Source organism: Engraulis encrasicolus, chromosome 23 (genome assembly GCF_034702125.1).
Source record: "Engraulis encrasicolus isolate BLACKSEA-1 chromosome 23, IST_EnEncr_1.0, whole genome shotgun sequence".
Classification (NCBI taxonomy): domain Eukaryota; kingdom Metazoa; phylum Chordata; class Actinopteri; order Clupeiformes; family Engraulidae; genus Engraulis; species Engraulis encrasicolus.
In genome coordinates this window covers 6566812-6588584 of record NC_085879.1, presented here as the reverse complement: position 1 = coordinate 6588584, position 21773 = coordinate 6566812, and the positions used below count along the sequence as shown (strand labels likewise).

At 45.1% G+C, this 21773-nt stretch overlaps 1 protein-coding gene across 4 annotated transcripts in view; it reads right to left on the bottom strand.

Annotated features, from left to right (window-relative positions):
- Window positions 1–17487, bottom strand: part of LOC134440227 (zinc finger protein 239-like) — a 20132-nt gene extending 2645 nt beyond the window's left edge. The window contains exons 1-3 of one of the 4 annotated variants that reach the window (XM_063190218.1): window positions 17353–17487; window positions 14692–14886; window positions 10800–11208 (exon numbers count right to left, since the gene is read on the bottom strand). In XM_063190218.1, the coding sequence (XP_063046288.1) occupies window positions 10800–11208; window positions 14692–14839 (557 nt within the window). In that variant the 5' untranslated portion in view covers window positions 14840–14886; window positions 17353–17487. Of the gene's footprint in view, window positions 1–9870; window positions 11209–14691; window positions 15089–17352 lie in introns of those variants that run through there. The other 3 variants (XM_063190217.1, XM_063190215.1, XM_063190216.1) reach the window with 3 other exon arrangements.
- Between the last annotated feature and the right edge of the window lie 4286 nt (window positions 17488–21773).

Sequence of the window (21773 nt, the reverse complement as noted above, 5' to 3'; positions counted from 1 at the left end):
CCTAATCCTAACCTTAACCCTAAACCTAACCCTAACCCTTACCTTAAACCTAACCCTAACCTTAACCATAAACCTAACCTTAAATTGCTTGTTTGAAATGTTTGATTACCATGTGAAGTACCGAGATGGCGTCAAACTAGTGGGTCCCTTGGTTCCACAGCCCATTGAAGTGTTTGTGATGTGGGACCAACGGACTGTGGGACCAATGGACTGTGGGACCAACGGACCTAAAATTAAATTTAAAAATCTTAGTGATGTGGGACCAATGGGCTGTGGGACCATTGGGCCTAATTTTGAAAAAACGCAAAAGTCTTAGCAATGTGGGACCAATGGGCCGTGGGAACATTGGGCTGACCCCGTGCCAACAGTGTCGGTAGGAGTAGCCTAGAGACCAGAAGCCGAAATAAAATAGGCATCTCTAACGGTCTTGGGACATCCAATGTGAAACGCGAAATTTAGAGCTTTACCATAAAATGACATTCAGTAGGCGGGGGCTGCTATTTTCCATAAACTTTACATTTTATTAGGCCTATTAATAGAAGTCAAATATCGCACATGGTCCAACTGTGGGCTATGCGAGTCGACAGCAACAACAAACATTGAGGTAGCAGAAGCACCCTATGATTGAATGTTTATTTTTTATCGGAAGAAAAGATTGATGTCTCACCTTGTTAGAAGTTGATAAACGTCCGATGGAGATTCCAACCTCTTCAGTGAACAATAGTTGCGCGCAACTGGACGTTTGGAACTTGAAAGACGTCTGGCCACAGCTGGAGAGTCCTGTGGGCTCACTCTCCAGGCACGGAGCCTTTCAGTTTCTATTTTGCAAGGTTGAGATGCGGTTCGCCGTTCAGTCGGTCTCCATTGAGATGAGAATTCTCACATTCCCCCCGGAAAATGACCACCAGACTGTTTTCCTCGTCACAGCTGCTTCTGTTATGTTGTGCGGTATAAAAGAAGCAGGATTCCGGTATACATTTTTAAACTTTATATACGAACCCGGAGGTCAAAAGCATGTCTGCATCGTAGATTACATTTCAGCATCTCCTCATCAAGACTTCCTCTATGCATACATTAATAACTCAAAGAGGTACCGGTGCCACCTAGCGGCGTGGCAATGTGTGGACACAACATCCCCCCACAACGTAAAACAATTCTTCCTGTCATGAGGTAACTAGAAGAAATACCTTCAGAGATATGCCTGTAACGTAAGGCATTTCAACCATTAACAGTAAGCACTCTAAGCATTAGAATTACTGTAGAATCATGAATGAACGTAATGTATAAGCACATGGAAATATTTGCATAACGCATTCCATTTTTAAAGTAAGCATTTTAAATGAATTACTGAACTTCAGTATTTTTTTAAAGCATAAACAATGAATAATTCACTTTCTGAATTAATTAACTCAGCGTTTTTAAAGGATATGAATCAACAATGAATTAACTTTTGCATAACTTGAAAAGGATATGGATCAGTCCATTTTTATTTATCAGGCCTCATAGTCTTTCATCCATTCAGGAGGTCTCCGCTCTCTGGCCGGCTGTACTCGGTCAGCAGGCTGGTTTCTCTCAGGTGCAGGTACTTCAGCTGCTGCAGTCGGAGGTTGCTCTGGAGTCGGAGTCACAGCGTCCTCGTTGGCGTCCTTGTCGTCGGCGCGCTGATCTGGTGGCATCACCGCTGCATCAGGCACTCGTGAAAGCTGAGAAGAATGCCAGTTCTTTCCATCGGCCAGTTCGAACGTGCATGGTCCAACTTGCTTTTGGATTTGGACTGGGTGAGTGAATTTGGGATGACCTTTGGGCACATGTGTCTGTATTCTCACCCGTACTTTGTCTCCCACTTTGAAAGCAGGTGTGCGCGCCCCCCTTTTCTTATCACAGTATGCCTTCATCTGTGACTGGCGCTTTGAGACACGGTTGCGCACTTCCTCATCCCGGTTTGAGCAGGGCGGCAGTGGCATGACAGCAAGTTTGGTACGCATCTTACGACCATACATCAGTTCGAAAGGTGACACACCTGTCATGGCATGTGGTGTTGCACGGTAAGTATGCAAGAAGCTTGTCACAGTCTCTTTCCATGGTGTGTTTTGGACAATGGCAGATTGCACCACACCTTTAAGCACTCGATTAAATCTTTCCACAGCACCATTAGATGCTGGGTGGTACACAGACACTCGGGTGTGTTTGATGTGGCGTTCAGTAAAGAATGTAGACATTGCAGTTGAGATCAGTTGTGGACCGTTGTCGGTCACTACGCACTCAGGGTTGCCATAGCGACTGAAGGTTGACTTGAGAAAGCTAATCACAGTCTCTGTAGTGATAGAGGGTGTGAATGCAACTTCAGGCCATTTTGTGTAATAGTCAGTTAAAGTGATGGCATACCTGCAGTTCCATGTAGCTGTCTCGAATGGTCCCACAATGTCAAGACCTAGCTTCGTCCACGGAGCAGTAGGCAGTGGTACAGGCTGTAGTGGTGCGGCGAAGGTCTTTGCTGTACGGTCCAGTTCTGGGCAGAGTGTGCAGCCAGCGGCGTAGGATTGGGCCATTTCATCCATTCCAGGGAACCAATACAACTCGCGCAGGCGTTGTTTCGTTCGTCCTATGCCCTGGTGGTCCTCATGTGCCAGCACAACTAGTGTTTTCCTCAGGGAAAGAGGCACTATGAAGCGAGAGCCTCTGAGCACTAGGTTCTCATGTACACTCAGTCCATGTCGTATTTTGAAGTAGGGCTGAAGGTCGGGGCTCACGGCTTTAAGTGACCTAGGCCAGCCTTTTTGTATCTGCAGGCGTAAGGCTGATAGCTCTGGACACAATTCGGAAGAGGACGTGAACTCAGCAGGTGTAATGGCTGCTTGTGCTGTGGAGAGCATGGCAACAACCTCAGGCTCTGTCTCGTGTTCATCAGCATCCGATGTAGGCAAGGGTAAGCGAGACAGACAGTCTGCAGTTTGGTTCAGTGCGCCAGCACGGTAGATGACGTCGTAATTGAAGCAGAGCAGTCGTGCTGACCACCTGGCGATGCGCATTCCAGCCCTGTCAGTGCCTTTGGTGCAGAGGAGTGTAGTGAGGGCCTGGTGGTCGGTGCGTAAGGTGAACCTGTGGCCCCAGAGGTACGTTCTCCATTTCTCGACTGCCCAAACACATGCTAAGGCTTCTTTCTCCACAGTCGCATACTTCCTTTCAGCCTGAGTAAGTGTCCTGGATGCAAATGCAACAGTGCGCTCACTGTCATCAGGGTGAATCTGTGTAAACACGGCACCTATGCCGTAGTCAGAGGCATCGGTAGAGATGATGCATGGCAGAGTAGGGTCGTACAGAGCAAGTGCAGAACTGTGCACCAGCAGTTGTTTTACTTTACTGAAGCACTTGTCAGCCTCAGCAGTCCAGCTGAACTCGCTGTCAGTACGCAGGCAAGCACGCAGTGGCTCCACCACCGTAGCGTAGTTGGGTATGAATTTGTTGTACCATGAAAGCATCCCAAGGAATGAACGTAAGGTAGCTGGATCAGTGGGTGGAGGTGCTTGTTTGATTGCTTGTACGTGTTCTTTGTCAGGCTCAATGCCTTGTGCAGTCACTAAGTGTCCCAGGAAGCGCAGACTGGGCTGTCTGAACTGACACTTTTTCTCATTCAGGCGCAGGCCTACCTTCCTCAGGCGTGACAACACTGCATTCAGTGCAGTATCATGCTCGGCTTGTGTACGCCCATGACAAATGACGTCGTCAAGGTAGCACTGGACGTTGGGCACTCCAGCCAGCACAGTAGACATCATCTTTTGAAACGCAGCAGGCGCAGAAGCCAACCCATAGGGCACACGGCAGTACCTGAAGAGTCCCTCGTGGGTTATGAAGGCGGTGAGATCCCTGCTGTCTGGGTGTAGTGGTAGCTGGTGATAGGCACTCTCAAGGTCGATCGTTGAGAAGAGTGTAGAGCCGGCAAGTTTTGTAAGTAGTTCCTCCATGTGTGGTAGAGGATGACTGTCCACCACTAAGGCTTTGTTGGGCTCCCGTAGATCGGCACACATCCTGATGCTACCCGTCTTCTTTTGTGTCACTACGATGTTTGACACCCAGGGTGACGCGTCGACTCGCTCGATCACCCCAGCAGAGAGTAATCGTTGCAGTTCATCAGACACAGCAGATCGCACGGCGAAGGGTAGACGGCGAAGTTTCTGACGAACAGGTTTGGCATTGTCACGGATTTTGACTTTGTGCATGAACCCTTCAACACAGCCCACAGATGGAGACTCAGCAGCACTGTCCATGGAGAGCTGTAGGACTGGTTTGGAGGCAGATGAAGTAGGAAGCACAGTATTCCCCTCAATGCGCAGTTTCAGAGCAGTAATCAAGTCCATGCCCATCAGTGGAGTTCCACTGTCTGTCACATAGAAGCTTGCTTTGCAGGTGTCGTTGTCCCTCACAACTGTAGCAGGCATGCAACCCAGCACTGTGATTGGAGTTTTGGAGTAAGTGACTAAGCGGGCTGCAGGAGGCTGTAAGGGTATTCCTTTGAAGTTTTCCTCGACCAGGCATTTTGGTAGCACTGACACTGAGGCACCAGTATCCACGGTAAGTTTCACAGTCTTTTTCGCAGTGCCAGCGCGAATGTCCACGGTACAATGGAGCTTGGCTGGTGAATCAGACTGTTGCAGTAAGAGCATTGTGTATTCTGGAACTTCTACTTGCTGTACTTTGTGCGTCTGAGCAGACCTACACACACGAGCAAAATGTCCCTTTTTGTTGCGATCTTTGCACACAGCTTTAATCGCGGGGCATTCGGGTGCATTTGCAAGATGTTTGTCAGATCCGCAGCGAAAACATGCACGTGAATTAGTCGGAGTAGAAGTGGAGCGGCTCGTAGGCTGAACTGATCGTGCATTCCCTCTCGAACGCTGCTGCCTGCCTTTCCCTCGGCTTTGCACTTGCACCGCTTGCACTGGTAAGCTAGAGCGACTAGCACTAGCCATAGCTTTCGCTTGCTCGCCAGCAGACTCAATTTGACATGCAAGGGTAATTGCATCCTTCAATTTCAGTTTTGTTTTTAGCAACAGTCTTTCCCGTATGTGTGGGTTTGCGCAATGTTCCACGAGTTGATCTCGGATCATGTCATCAGAATTTTCAAACTCACAGGTAACGGCTAAATGACGCAGGGCAGCAATGTATTGTACTATGCTTTCATCACGTAACTGAGCACGCTTTCTGAACGCGTGTCGTTCCACTACGACATTTACCTTTGGCGTGAAGTAGTCATTCAGAGCCTTTAGCGCCGTTTCCAATGTTGTCCCTGTATCATCCAGAGTGTAAAAGATCCGTTGACCTTCGGTTCCTAAGCAGTGAAGTAGTAGAGCTCTTTGCCTTGCATCGGTCCATTTTTGTCCTTCCACATCAATGACCAAGCAGTAGTTTTTGAACATCTTTTCCCATGTTTTGAAAGGAATGGCGGGTTCCCCCGGAGCGGGAAGAAAAAAACTCGGCAGAGGAGTTGTAGTAGCCATCGCAAAAATGTCCAAAAATTAGTCAGCAGGTTGACCAAAAGTAAGCACGCACGCAGGAGTAAGTTCCTCGTCGCCAATTTGTTATGTTGTGCGGTATAAAAGAAGCAGGATTCCGGTATACATTTTTAAACTTTATATACGAACCCGGAGGTCAAAAGCATGTCTGCATCGTAGATTACATTTCAGCATCTCCTCATCAAGACTTCCTCTATGCATATATTAATAACTCAAAGAGGTACCGGTGCCACCTAGCGGCGTGGCAATGTGTGGACACAACACATTCTCAGGGCTGGACAAACAAATCAAGCCCCTCACCACGGATAGGAGGAACTTGTAGCTTTTGGGCACAACCCTATACTCATGAACGGTCATCCGGGTACTTTGCTCTTAAATTTGCGTTACGCCCCTTTATGGGTGAAAACAAACCGAATGTCTCATTGACTTACATGCTACATTGGCTAGCCTAAATGAATACATTCCATGCTTCAGCCACGGCTGTTTGGCTATATTATTTGAACAACCGGCAACGGAACACGTTTTCGGCATGTTGCGCGTGAACAACGCTAGTCTACAGGTCCGTATCTTTCGTTTATTAATCCCCAACATCACCAATTGACTTGCATGTGTTGTTTTCCCCCACAAATGGGCGTAACGCACATGGAAAACGTCACGCTGTTCATGACTCATGAACAGCGTGACGTTTTCCATGTGCGTTACGCCCATTTGTGGGGGAAAACAGGCAATGCAAGTCAATTGGTGTTCTTGGGGTTTAAATAAACGAAAGATAAGGACCTGTAGACAAGCGTTGTTCACGTGCAACATGCCGAAAACGTGTTGTGTTGCCGGCTGTTCAAATAATATTGCCAAACAGCCGTGCCTGAAGCATGTACTGTGTTCATTTAGGGTAGCCGATGTTGCATGTAAGTTGATGAGACATTCGGTTTGTTTTCACCCATAAAGGGGCGTAACGCACATTTAGGAGCAAAGTACCCGGATGGTCGTTCATGCGTATATCAACTCCAGGTGTCGTCGTCGTCGTCGTCCACCCCCCCCCCCCCTTTTTTTTTTTTTTTAGCCCTCAAGGCAGTGTTTCCCAGGGGTACGTGTAGCCTACCACAAGGGGTACGTGAGCATACTGCAGGGGGTAGGCCTACTTCAAAAAATGTTATTATTATAACAAATGTATGGAGTAGTCACATCAGGACAGAGAAAGTGATATAGAACATGATTTAGGGGGTAGCCTACTCATGGCACAACTAAGAGGCTTAGGAGGTACGCGAGACAAAAAAGGTTGGGAAACACTGCCTTAAAGAGTGAACCTTCTTTTAATCTGAAGGCTATGAGACGAGCTTCTTTACTTTGTTTGTTTTATTGCATTTTTGAAGTTTAAGCGAACTATGCGCAAATGCATTTGTCTTTAAATGATGGCATTAGGGAACGTAGGACCTTTTTTTAATGTCTTTAAAAGCCTATAGCCTACTAAGTTCCCTGGTTGATGGATAAACCAGTGCTAGGACAAAAGTTAGTTAGTTGTGAGTTAGTTGACATACTGTAGGCTTTGGTGGGTCTGACTGTTTTGACAACACAGCAGAAGGGGATTACCTGACCAGCCAATTTTATTTTCAATTTCTTCAAATGCACACATAATAGGACCTAGTTGAAATGTAGTCTTTCTGCCCCATGCAAAGATATTGAACAACCATGAAACTGTTAACTTGATGGTTGTTAGCAAGAGTGGTGTTGGGAGTATATTTACACATGTTCAATGAGGCATAGGAAATATTCTAACCTTTAGTTTTTCTTGTTTGTTTACACACAAATTCTGGAATCATGTCTAGAATTCTCAAAACTACACAGAAATCCAAAACTCACTCACAACAGGCAAACCCCATCACTCCTGCAAAATAAACGTCTTGCCTAAAAACAATGTATTCTCTTTAAAAAGGTAATTTTTTGACCAATTTAAACTCATAAGAGCCACTTTGACACTAGAGTAGCCTGTCAGTTGCATGTACAGGTGTAAGTGGTATATCCTGCATGGCATTTGCCTGTCGCACCTCCTCCGGTGCACTTTGGGTCAGATGCAGGGACATCAGCTGGTGCCACCTTTCTCTGACGTTTCGCCCCCTAACCAGAACATCTCCAGGTGGGGGGGGCAAGCGGTTTGGGACGTCTCCCAACCACTCCCTGCATCTGACCCTACTGGGGTGTATGACCCCATGTTCTGTCCTTCCTCCTTAGCCACAACCAGTAGCTTGCCTTTTCTGCCTCTTCTGCAAGGTCCTTGATTGCTCGGTGCAATCTTGCCCCTGTTGTTCCCACAGCGCGGAGAAGCTGGGTTGCTGACCTTCCGACAAAGCCCCTGCACCCTACCTCCACTGGGTGTATTGATGCTGCCCACCCTGCTTCCCTGCACTCCGCTGCCAGCTCGGTGTACTTGAGCCGCTTGAACTCGTGTGCCGATGGTATTCCTTCTTCCCACGGAACCGTCAACTCTATAATGAGGACGCGCTTGGCAGCAGCGGACCACATCACAATGTCTGGCCTTAGGGTTGACTGCACAGTCTCGCTTGGGAAGCTGAGTTGCCTGTCCAGGGCGACGCGCATCTCCCACGCCTTTCCAGGGGTTAGCAAAGACCTTGTCTGAATGCCTTGTGGCATTGGCTGGGTCTCTCCTGGTCGGACAAAGGAGATGCTCAGTGTTTGGCTGTTTGCTGAGGAGTTAGCAGCGGTTCTGCTCACCTCCAAATGCTCCGCCAACTTCCTGAGCACTTGGTTGTGCCGCCATCTGAGCCGTCCCTGTGACAGAGCCACTCTGCATGATGCCAGGATGTCTTGAAGGCCTGCTTTCTCCTTTTCACACAGAGGGCATTTGTCCTCACTCCCGAACCATGTGGAGAGGTTTTGCGGACACGGCAGAGTGTCGTATGCTGCCCTGAGCATGAAACTGAGCCGTGCCTGTGGGGCTTGCCAGATGTCCTGCCAGCTAACGACCCTGTGGATGGTGTCCTCCCACCGGGTCCATGCCCCCTGCTTTCCTTGGGCCACTGCCTTGATGAGGTACTGCTCTTGTTCCCCTTGGGCAACCTCCTCCACGATCATGGCCTTCCTCTGCTCCCTTGAGGTTTTTGACCAGAAGGTAACTGGTTCTCCGAAGCCCACTCCAGCCCGGCCGACCTGCACTCTTCCTGTGAGCACTCTGTGCTGTAGCCTGCTGATAGCCAGATCCACTTCGGATTGGGCCTTCACTTGCGCCCCTTTCGAACACCAGACGGGCCTTTTCCTGTTTATAGCCAAGGCCCACCGACTTCAGTGGAAGCTGAAGTGCATTCTTCCCAAACAGTTCTGTGTTAGAAAAGCTAGGGGGAGGCCCAACCTTATTTCCTTATGTAGGTGTTTGCCATGCTGTCTAATCGGCTTACTGCGGTAGATGGAATCTCGCACATCTTAAGTAGCCACATCACACGCTGGAATAGTGTGAACTGGCAGCATCACAGTTTGAACTTCCCAGGGAGTTGGCTGCTGTCAATCCTGTTCAGGCCGCGGCCCAGTTGTTGGTGCACCAGCTTGCCCATCTGCCTGTCCGAGAGGTCAGCGGTGTAATCCCTTCCAAGGCTCCTAATGGGCTGCTCGGATAGCAGGGGTATTCTCTCACCCCCTGCCATGAACACCACCCTATCAGTCCTTACTCCTCTCCTAATTGACAATCTCCTGGACTTTGCTGGCTTGATCTTCATTCTCGCCCACTGGGTCAGCTCGTCTAGGTGTTTGAGGACCTTTGTTGTGCATGGGGCTGTCTGCAATAAGCTGGTCACGTCATCCATGTACCCTGGAAAAGGCATTTTTTGTTGTCAAATGACAAACACAAGCCATTTTTAGAATTGACACTCATTTGAACCACTTGAACACTAATGTGCAGATTGAAAAACACTACTCGGCATACAGAAGACTTTATTTTATTCAGTGCTTCACTTACTTCAGAGGGTATATTTCTGCATCACTTATTTTAGCATTTTGAAACTCAAAAAATGTGTGGACTCACTGTATCCACTCGTCTGTTCATCAATATCTCATGATCAAGATGATGACACACAATCCTGAAAACATCTCACCCCCAGAATATGACGGCTGTATCACTTTTTGTCATGACCTGAACTTGTGTGGGAAATGTAGTTAAAAGGTAGGGCTGTCTCACCGTAATCTGACTCAGATTATCTGAGGCTGGCGTAGTGTCGAAAAAATGTAATGTGTGTAACACCACCATGTTACATTTGTAAATAACTAACACAGCGCTGCAGCCACAGACACCGCCTGGTGCTCTGATCCCCTTGGAATTCAGTAAAATGTTGGTCAGCAGGATGAATATATGTTCTGACCATACAGCAACCACATGGAAATGGGAATGTACTGTATGTACTGTGTCGGTCCTTTTCAGCATTTGCCACACTGTTTGAAGAGGTAGGCCTTCTGTGTAAATGCCCTGATGGACTCTTGAGTCTCTCCGTCTGCCCACATTTTTTCCTACTCTGTATACAGTGGTTCTGGTGAATACTCAGACTGTGTAGGTGTGCAACCTCTTTCCCACACTGCTGAGCAGGGTCAGAAGTTTCCTGAGTGAATGTGCCGCCGGTGTACTCTGAGACTGTTTGCCCACAAATATTTTTGGCACACTTGATGTAGTGGTTAAATTTGTCATGATGTGAGAGTACACTTGTAAAATCGTCCGAGTCTGAAAAACAAAACACTGTCACACTGTTTGCAGAGAGCTAATCTCTAGTCTCTCTAGTGATTAGGTGTGTTGCTGTATTGGCCCAGCCGTGGCTTAGTCGGTTGGGCACTGGACTACTGCACTGGCGACACGGGTTCGATTCCCGACGCGGGTTATTTCCTGATCCTCCTCCATCTCTTTCTCCCACTCATTTCCTGTCCCACTCTTCACTGTCCTGTCTAAATGAAGTTGTATTGCATGTAATTGTTTCCAATGAATCTATGGCTTTGCACTGGTGTATTCTGAGATGTACTCTGTACTCGTGTTTTTTGAGAGTGCCTGCCCTGCGGAAATCTTTCCCACAATGTTTGCATTTGTGTGGTTTCTCGCCAGTGTGAATTAGCATATGACGTCTGACTTGGCCGTGCTGTGCAAACTGTTGACCACACTGTTTGCAAGGATAAGGTTTCTCCCCCGTGTGAGTGCGCTGGTGCACACGGAGATAGTTTAATGTTGAAAAACGTTTGTCACACTGGTTGCAGGGATAAAGCTTTTCTCCTGTGTGAATGCGCTGGTGGACTTTCAGAGCATCTGACCTCGCGAACCCTTTGCCACAGTCGTTGCAGTGAAAGAGTTTCTCTCCGGTGTGGACGTGCTGATGACATCTAAGATTTCTGGCCTGTGAATAGCGTTTTCCACAGTCTTTGCACTCATATGGTTTTTCTCCTGTGTGAATGCGCTGGTGCAGTATGAGATGTGACATATGATTAAAACGCTTGTCACAGTCTTTGCAGTGATAAGGCTTCTCTCCAGTGTGAATGAGCCGATGTGACTTGAGGCTATCTAGCCTTGAATAGTCTTTGCCACACAGGTTACAGAGGTAGGACTTGTTTCCTTTGTTGTGAATGCTTTGGTGTCGGGTCAGATCCTGCTCCGTAGAAAAGTCCTCTCCAGAGATGGAGCCTTTTTTCTCCCTAGAATGTTGTGATTCTTTTCCTGCCCTCCCTAAAAAAGAAGACAGAATATTCAAAAAACTTAGACACTTATACACACTGCAATATACTGTACGTACTCACATTGTATACAAGACTTCATTGTGGAGGTAACAATTTCATTTTGAGTAAGACCAGTACAAGTATTTGGCAACAAAAATAGATTAAAATTAAGAAAGAGAAATAAAATAAAAAGAGTGGATTTCCACAAGACAAGGCTATATATCCAGACCTGACCTAATGACCCGAAACACCACCTACTTAATATATTCACAAAGCTAACATGTTGTATTATAAACATTAACTTCTGTCCTTTTACTATTAAAAGAGCTAACATATAGCAATCCAAACATTTTGTCTCTTACAAAGCGATCTACCCAATAAAGCATGACCGCAAGGGCAGCGGCATTACCACCACACTGTCAGGTTGTGCCGCAGGCCAGGGTAATTTTACTGGGTCTTCAAATGACACAACTATTGATAGCCAGGTACATGAGGCGTCACTTTGCGCAGGGCAGACCAGCTGCCCTAAAGGCATTGTGATCCAGCAAGCTAGCATACAGCAATCAGTTGTCTTGCTCGTCCCGATCATTCAAAATGCCACAGTGCAGTGTCTGCATGGATTCAGTATTAAAGGGACACTGTGCAGGAAATGGTCAAAAAAGGTACTGCAATTATGCTGCTCATTGAAACGGGGCTGCCAATTGCCAAATTTGATCTTTATGTAGTATTGGCCAGGAAATTTTACTAATTGCGACTACGCCACCCGAGGGGGGGTCACCTCGGGACACCCACTAACCCCCTGTTACCCAACAGATATTCACAGATCCCCAGGTTCGTGCACACTTCAAGGAGGAGACATGGGTTCAAACAAGACCAATTTTTATTAATTCTGTCAGGTCAATTTTTCATTCACTCTTTTTTTTTTCTTATATTTTCAATCATCAAACACAGATAGCCACTTTACAAACTGTGAGGGCGCTCCTCAACAGGAAGGGTTACAGTTGCTTGAGCACAATAAAAATAAATAACAATTTCAATTGCTCCACTACTATTGTAAGGAACTACTCAGGGCGGCTGCAACTCCACTAATATGCTAACCTAATAGCCACACTAGAGAAGCCTGTGCAAATGTTATGAAACTAACTGGGGGTGGGGCATAGGCTTACCGGGCAGTAGAGCGAGAGAAGAGGAAGTCCCAGAATATACACCACTCGTGAAGGAATAATAAAAAAACACAAAACACACAAAAATAATAAGATAAACACCCGTCGTGCGGCACAGCAAAGAAAGTGAAGAGGGGTCCACCACCAAGGTCTGCCTGCCGGTTGCCTCGCTCCAACCACACCTGTCCAAAATATAGAAGAGAGAAAAGGGGCTTGAGACACAGGATCGAGTACAGTGTATAGGCTATGTCAATTTTAGTACAGACTAATGCATTCCACTCTACTTAACTTTGCTATGTCAATGCTGCTCGAGGAGACACTGCGCCGAAGGAGTGCAGCCACCCTGGTTGAAAGGATAAAGTAGACCAATGTTAAGTAACCACCACTGAACACACACGCTCACACACACACAGAGACACACCACACACACGCACACACCACACACACACAGACAGACAGACAGAGACCCACTGGGACTGGAGAAGCAAGTCCCCCCCAATGCAGTTAGACTGCTGCAATCTGAGTCAACAGACCTCAGAAGACCCAGTCAGGTCAGGTCAAACAAAATTAATCAACCCAACTAATAGAAAACAAAAAAAAAGAAACAAAAAACGAATAAAACAGAATGTCTTCAGTTGAATTTGGTAAGACAACAGCAATAACACAGCAGAAACATGTGAGGGGTATGCCTCTCACGAATACCCCACGTCCACAAAATAATCACAAAATAGGGGTGTTGCACATTGCCACCTATGCAACCACAAAATAAATCAAATCAAAACTTAAACACAAAATAGCCTATGCGGTCAGCGGTGTTGCCGCGAGTGAAGGTAGTCAGCAGGTGAGAGTGCGCAGTGCTGGGGGTCTGCGCTGCGTCGATAGAACCCGACCACAGTAGCCCACGACCTGTCGCGCCAGTGGAAAGCAGCAACCCAAAAAGGGGACTATGTTCCCAAACAGAGCAGCAGCCTGTGATGCCGCGGAGTCACCCTAGTTGCTGGTCACTCCCCGCCCGAGTGGTTATACTGCGCACGTAGCCTCAATCTGAATCGTGATGGCGCAAAGATCTCCGTAGCAGAAGCTTGCACACGCTTCGCGCACTACTCGGAGGACTTCAGTGCTCCAGCCACAAGCCGAGCCACGAGCAATTACAGCAGGAGAGAGACTGTACGAGTCAACGCACTCGCTTACAGCGAGAAGCACCAGCTAGAGTGTCCTCCCCGACATCAACAACACAACCCCCGGTCAGTGGTGGAACGGAAGGAAGCGAAAGGGCTTCCGTGTCTCACTGCAGTCTAATTATGGGAAGTTGGAGTCCGCCCCGTAATCAAGCAAACCCCGCTCCTCCAATCAATGCAAATTTCGGGAGATGGGTGATAGAATGCAATTCCACCCGCTACATTCACATGAAAGTTTTCTAAGTAATAAACAAATATTTTCTACTATGGTCCAAGTAGAGTCATTTTTGCAGCTAAAAGTGGCTATTTTTGGAAATTCAAAATGGCGGACCATGGAGAAGATCCCCCTTTTCATGTATGAAAAGTGCAATTTTCCCAGTCATAATGAATACTTAGAATTTGAAGGTGGTGGTAAGTATTCATGAAAAAGGTAACATTAGTGAATGGGCAGCATGAATTCTGGAAATAAACAACTAAAAATCTCACACAGTGTCCCTTTAAGTAAAAAAAAAAGTAAGTAAAAGAAAGTAAAAACTTTCATGTGAGAAGCCTGGCAATTGCCCACCATATTTGTTTTGATAACACTTAACTTGATAATGGCGTCATGCATAACATGTGTCATAACCATGTCTAAACAGTGTCATAATAATACAATCATGGACAAGTCAAAAACTTTATGTCAACATTATGTCACAAAAGTATTTTGGTCATGAAAAGTTGACATTGTTTGGGATGTCTTAACATAACCAAATGCCATAACCAAATGTCACTCAATGATAACAGTCATAAAATGTTTATAACGTTGACATGTTAATGACACATCTGTTATCTAGTTATCTATGGTTATCTGTTTTGTTAAGTATGCATGTGTGAATGTTTCCAATAAATCCTTGCCTGGCTGTTCTGACTGTGAGTCACTGGCCAGGCAAACCATCCACAACATTTAAAATTTCAGCAAAAATGGGAAACTATCTATTTTGAGCATTTCCTATGTCTCGATGGGGCAATGACGCACCAGTTGACTTAAAAAGTGAGTGCAGGAATGGGTGGTCTAATCGATCTAATCAAGGCACGGCCTTTGCATCTCCTGCAGAGAAATGTTGCAGATTTTACACTCATGAAAACCGATTGTGAAAAGCGATTGTGACTTACGTAGTTTACCCATTTTGGGGTTTTCTCCATATTTGTTGCTCTTGCCATTTGTTCCTTGCTGACCTGGTGTTGTGCAGCAGTCGACCAGTCTCACTGATAATCTCTTTAGCTGGAAAAGAGACACTGGATGGGGAGGGCACGGGTTCATCTCGGAGCTGAGGAGGATTGGAGCAGAGCTGAATGTCAGATTCTGTCCTGTTCAGATTGAAAACAAACAGACAACTGAAAGTCAGTGTAATTGCCCTGCAAGGCAATCCTTTTATAAAATACGAGATTTCTTGGGCATTCAGTGTTCTCTTATAAGAGATAAGAGACAAGAGACGGACAGGAAACCAATCACAAAGAAGGCATACATAATGTGATTTATTAATATCAACATCTACTGTATATGGGCTCTACATGCTCTTACTCCCCCATATCTCTCTGATCTCCTCCTGCTCTACTCCCAATCAAGATCCCAGAGGTCCTCTGGCAAGGACCAGTTTATCATCCCCAGCTCCAGGCAACGGACATCTGGTGGCAGAGCATTCTGTGTTGCTGACCTCACCCTTTGGAACAGTCTACCTCTCTTCATCTGCCAGTTCCGCACACTTTAAGGTGCACGGTGTAATATTTTTAGTAGTGTATTTCCAGAATTCATCCTATCCATTATATCCTATGTCCTGTATCTAAGTTTGCATGTAGTAAAAACTTGGTACTATTGTTCTAAATATTAAGCATGTGCAGGCAGCTGCCCCCAATCTGACCTGCACAATGACCATCAAGGGTTAGAAAGGTCAAAAGGAAATGTCAAGGCCTACATGAGCAATAGCCCTCCAACAGAGGCTTGACCATCCGCTCGTCAGTAAGCTTCTACTTTAACAAGGAAGATGGGCCAAGAACCAGACCACACCAAAATATCATGATGACTGCAATGGACAAAGGCCCAAGGCTGGGCCAGACACACAGACACAGCCATGAAAGCTGTTTTAAGAGAGTAGGATTACAGGGAAATATAGCCACTTCTGATCGGTTGGTGGTTAGGGTAAGATCAAAACTTAATAGACTTACATAACTTACATAATAGACCTAGGCCCAATGTTTTTGTTTGTTTGTTTGTTTTTAGGTTTTTTTGGCAGCCGTACAGAAAATGGCCGGAAAGGATATGAAAAATTTGGAAATCATTAATGCAACAGTCCGCTGCCAGACAAGCTAGGTGTCAGCTTATCAAGTCAAGTCAGCTTTTATTGTCAGTTAATATGCACAGGTCATACAAGGAAATTGAAATTACGTTTCTCTCTATACCATGAAAGAACATAGACGACTGGCATCAAAGTGCAAGAAAGGACAAGTAACAGTGATTGAACAAAAAAAGTAAAGTGATGAAGTAATAAATAATAACTGAGCATTTAACATTGGTGACGAGTGACAGTAATGGACCAGTGATAAACCAGTAACAATAAGTGATAGAGTAATAAATAACTATTTAACACTGAACATTGAACATTAAACATATAGGGGAAAGCCATGCTTATGGGGCAGCCATGGCTCAGTGGTTAGAGTGCTGGCCTTTAGATCAGAGGGTTGCAGGTTCAAATCCCACCCTTGTCAGCACCTTCATCCATGGCTGAAGTGCCTGGACGTTTGGAACTTGAAAGACTTGAAAGACTTCAAGAAGCTGGAGAGTCCTGTGGGCTCACTCTCCAGGGACTGTAACCAATACCCTGTAAATAAGTGTTAGTCGCTTTGGATAAGAGCATCAGCTATGTGTAATGTCATGTAATGGGAAAGTAATAGTAGCCATAATAATAATAGGCGTAATAATAGTAAAATACAAAATAAGTCAAGGCTATGCTGTACCACACACAGTGCAGTCCAGCATAGTCCATTGTAGTCTAGTGGTCAAGTAGCAGCATAGTTGGAGGTACAAAGTCACATAGTGCAAGCAGTTCTTGGTGTGGCCCTGCTCTTGTGCAGCCAAATGGTAGTAGCCACACTAGGCTTCAGGGGAGGGGAGGGGGAGTTCGGAATCACATGGAGCCTCTCACTGCCTGTTACTGTCACTCAAAAGTTGCGCTGGCATGTGATTGGCGTGATAAAACAATAGGCTATAGCCTACCTTAATTTAGGCCCATAGCCTATATAACGCGATTCTGATGCAATTCCTACGCACATCACAGTGCCAACAGTGTCGGTAGGATTCACGATTCAAGATTCAAGATTTGTATTTGTCACGTGCTACCTTGTGCAAGCACAATTGGCAGTGAAATGGGGATTGCAAATGCTCTGTGCTGTGTTGGATGGTAAAAAATAAAAATAATAAAATAAAATTAATTCAAAAAGCGGATGGCTAGTAGCCTAGAGCTCCAGAAGCCGGACTATAAAATAGCCTAGGCTCCTCTCGGTCTTGGGACATCCAATGTGAAACGCTGTGAATTTTGGAATTCCTTTCTGCGCAATGTAAATTGAGAAATTTAGAGCTTTACCATAAAACTACATTCAGTAGGCGTGGGCTGCTATTTTCCATAAAGTTTACATTTTATTAGGCCTATTAATAGTAGTCAAATATCGCACATGGTCCAACTGTGGGCTATGCGAGTCGACAGCAACAACATACATTGAGGTAGCAGAAGCACCCTATGAATGGTTATTTTTTATCGGAAGAAAAGATTGATGTCTCACCTTGTTAGAAGTTGATAAACGTCTGATGGAGATTCCAACCTCTTCAGTGAACAATAGTTGCGCGCAACTGGACGTTTGGAACTTGAAAGACTTGGAAGACTTCAAGAAGCTGGAGAGTCCTGTGGGCTCACTCTCCAGGCACGGAGCCTTTCTGTTTCTATTTGAGTAGCATCCAACTGCAGTTTGCAGAAGGGGGCAGGTCTGGATGTTTGAGTACCCGCCCCTCCCATTTTGCATCTCGCCCCTCCTATTTTTCCTATTATGGTAGTCTGTACAGTCCCACACCATCTACTTGGAATCCTGAACTGACGAGTAGCATCCAACTGAAGTTTGCAGAAGGGGGCAGGTCTGGATGTCTGAGTACCCGCCCCTCCCATTTTGTATCTCACCCCTCCTATTTTTCCTATTATGGTAGTCTACAGTCCCCGGCGCCTGCACACTGCAGTTGAACATATTTGCTTGCTGGAAAATGACCACCAGACTGTTTGCCTCGTAACAGCTGCTGCTCAGGGCTGGACAAACAAAGCAAGCCCCTCACCACGGATAGGAGGAACTTGTAGCTTTTGGGCACAACCGTAAATCAACTCCAGGTGTCCCCCCCCCTTTTTTTTTTACCCCTTAAGGCAGTGTTTCCCAGCCAGGGATACGTGTACCACAAGGGGTACGTGAGCACACTGCAGGGGGTACTTGGAAAAATGTTATTATTATAACAAATGTATGGAGTAGTCACATCAGGACAGAGAAAGTGATATAGAACATGATTTAGGGGGTACTCATGGCACAACTAAGAGGCTTAGGGGGTACGCAAGACAAAAAAGGTTGGGAAAGACTGCCTTAAGGAGTGAACCTTCTTTTAATCTGAAGGCTATAGGAGTCGAGCTTCTTTGTTTGTTTTGTTGCTTTGTTGCATTTTTGAAGTTTAAGCGAACTACACGCAAATGCATTTCTCTTTAAATGATGATGGCATCAGTAGGCTATATGCTTTTAAAGACATTAAAAAAGAAAAAAAAGGGGGCAAGTAGAAAAAGCGTTGGAACCACTGTTAGGATAAACCAGTGCTAGGACAAAAGTTAGTTAGTTGTGAGTTAGTTGACATACTGTAGGCTTTGGTGGGTCTGACTGTTTTGACAACACAGCAGAAGGGGATTACCTGACCAGCCAATTTTATTTTCAATTTCTTCAAATGCACACATAGTACATACATAATAGGACCTAGTTGAAATGTAATCTTTCTGCCCCATGCAAAGATATTGAACAACCATGAAACTGTTAACTTGATGGTTGTTAGCAAGAGTGGTGTTGGGAGTATATTTACATGTTTAATGGGGGCATAGGAAATATTCTAACCTTTACTTTTTTTTTTGTTTACACACAAATTCTGGAATCATGTCTAGAATTCTCAAAACTACACAGAAATCCAAAACTCACTCACAACAGGCAAACCCCATCACTCCTGCAAAATAAACGTCTTGCCTAAAAACAATGTATTCTCTTTAAAAAGGTAATTTTTTGACCAATTTAAACTCATAAGAGCCACTTTCACACTAGAGTAGCCTAAATATGGTAAAACACCAGGCCTACTCAGCATGATCTAATAGACCTTATTTTCTTCAGTGTTCTCCTTACTTCAGAGGGTATATTGAGTACTATATTCAGTTTTTTAGACTCAGAGGACACAGATGTGTGAGATTTTCTGACACAGAAAAAATGCACTAATTTACTGTAACATATTGGGTAAACACATGAAAGTGATTTATTGCATCACATAGAGTAGTTTAGCGTTCAGAAACTGTGTGGAGTCACTGTATCCACTCATCTGTTCATCAATATCTCATGGTCAAGATGATGACACACAATTCTGAAAACATCTCACCCAAAGAATGTGACAGCTGTATCTCTTTTTGTCATGACCTGAGCTTGTTTGGGAAATTTAGTGAAAAGGTACACACGGCTGTCTCACCGTTAACTGAGACTGAGACGTAGTCAAAAATGTTCTAGAGACAGATTGCCCTACAGGTAGTCTGAAAAACAAAACACCGCCACACTGTTTGCAGATACCTAATCTCAGGGGTGGAAAGTAGCCTAACTAATTACTTTTACTCAAGTAGTACTTGAGTAGCTTTCATAAATACTTTGTACCTTTTAAGTATTTTTCAATAATTTATACTTTCACTTGTACTTGAGTACATTTTGACCCAAGTACTTTACTCAATTACACTGGAACCTGGCCTGAGTACTGAGTAAAAAAAAATGACTGAGAGACAAAATGCCATGCACAATAATGCCACAATCCGCCAGAAATGAAAGATTGTGCAGGATGGCACTCAGCATGTCCACTATTTTACTATCTTGTATCAATGTATTGGATGATGGCTTGTGCCAAGCAAGAGATAGAGGTTATGGAGGACGATATTCAAGAAAAATAAACATGACATTCTCAAGAGGAAAGCTAATTAAAAGTAACTAAGTAACTTTTACTCAAATTACATTTTAAGTGAAGTACTTTTTACTTTTACTTGAGTAGATTTTTAGATAGGTACTTTTACTTGTACTTGAGTAGAATTTAGGCAAAGTAAAGATACTTTTACTTGAGTACATATTTTCTGTACTCTTTCCACCTCTGCATAATATCTGGTCTCTCTTTAGTATTGCATTTAAGAGCCACTGTTTACAATGACTCTATGGCTTTGCACTGGTGTATTCTGAGATGGGATGTGTATTTAAAACTTCTGCCGCATTGTTTGCAGCAGTGAGGCCTGTCACCTGTGTGAGCGTGCTCGTGTACTTTCAGATAGTCTGCCCTCTGGAAATCTTTCCCACAATGTTTGCATTTGTGTGGTTTCTCGCTAGTGTGAATTAGCAGATGACGTGTGAGTTGGCTGCTCTGTGAAAACTGTTGACCACACTGTTTGCAAGGGTAAGGTTTCTCCCCCATGTGAGTGCGCTGGTGCGCGCAGAGACAGTTTGATGTTGAAAAACGTTTGTCACACTGGTTGCAGGGATAAGGCTTTTCTCCTGTGTGAATACGCTAGTGGAGTTCGAGACCGTCTGACGTCGCAAACCTTTTGCCGCACTCATTGCAGTGATAGAGCTTCTCTCCGGTGTGAACGTGCTGATGACATCGGAGATTTCTGGCCAGTGAATAGCGCTTACCGCAGTCTTTGCACTTATATGGTTTTTCTCCTGTGTGAATGCGCTGGTGCAGTATGAGATGTGACATATGATTAAAACGCTTGTCACAGTCTTTGCAGTGATAAGGCTTCTCTCCAGTGTGAATGAGCCGATGTGACTTGAGGCTGCGTAGACTTGAATAGTCTTTGCCACACAGGTTACAGACGTAGACCGCGTCACTGAGCTGCCGGTTCGTCCCGATGTCAGAGCTAGCCAGCATGAAGAAGACCAACTCTTCGGCGAAGGAGCTAGCCACCATGAAGAGGTCCTAGCAGGAGCCTCGATGCCGAGGATCTCGCCACACCCCATCTACAGCGGGATTCGTCGGATTGTTCATCATGCCTCCATGATGGCATTAATCCATCGCTTCGGCATCGCGATTGTGTGTGTGTAAAAAAACCATGCTTAATTCTCACTCGCTAAGCGGAGCTAAGGGTAGAATTCAATGTGTAGCCGGCTCGTTTTTCATGGGCAATACAGTAATCACACCGATGATGTCACACTGCAGGACACATTTCCCCCCAAAATGGCAAAAATTTGGGGACATTCTGTCACGGGGTGACAAGTTTTCATTCTATGTTCCCTTGGGGAAACAGTTTAGTGGCGGGATGGGGATGTAAACAAAAAAGTGAAGATGTATGTAACCAGAGAAATTAGAATACAGGAAGAATGTTCACCCTGATTGGTTCCCATTTTAGCCAGTTAGCTTTGCATGCATACTGCAGTTCCTATGAAGTGTCCACTAGTTGGCGAGTGCCGGTAAGTCTTTCATGTGGGAAAATGTATGGAATGCAAAAGGGAGCCCAAATGCTAAATTTGCAATTTCCAGTCACAAATCTCATCAACAAAATATTCCTGGTAAGCACTATTGCTGGTGTTTAATGATGGGCTGTATAGTCAAATCTTTCAGGTGTCAAGCTTTACAGCAATGAAGAAGATTTCGACCTGTACTCGCTAGCATTCCGCTAATGTTTATGGGTTTGAACGCTCATAAATTTGTTTTTTATTTGAGTTTTATGACCCAGTATATAATGATCTAGTGGCGCAAAATAATCGAAATGCTACTCAAACAAGGTCTTATTATTTCTAGCTTCGAGCTGAATATTAATATTCAGGGCAAAAAATTATAAAAAATCACAAAAATTATAATGGTAGAAAACTCCATTGACACCCATTCATTTTGCACTGGATTAGGGTTCGCCAGTTGTGGCTATTAGCTAGTTCCGTGAGTGAATACCCCATGATCTAAC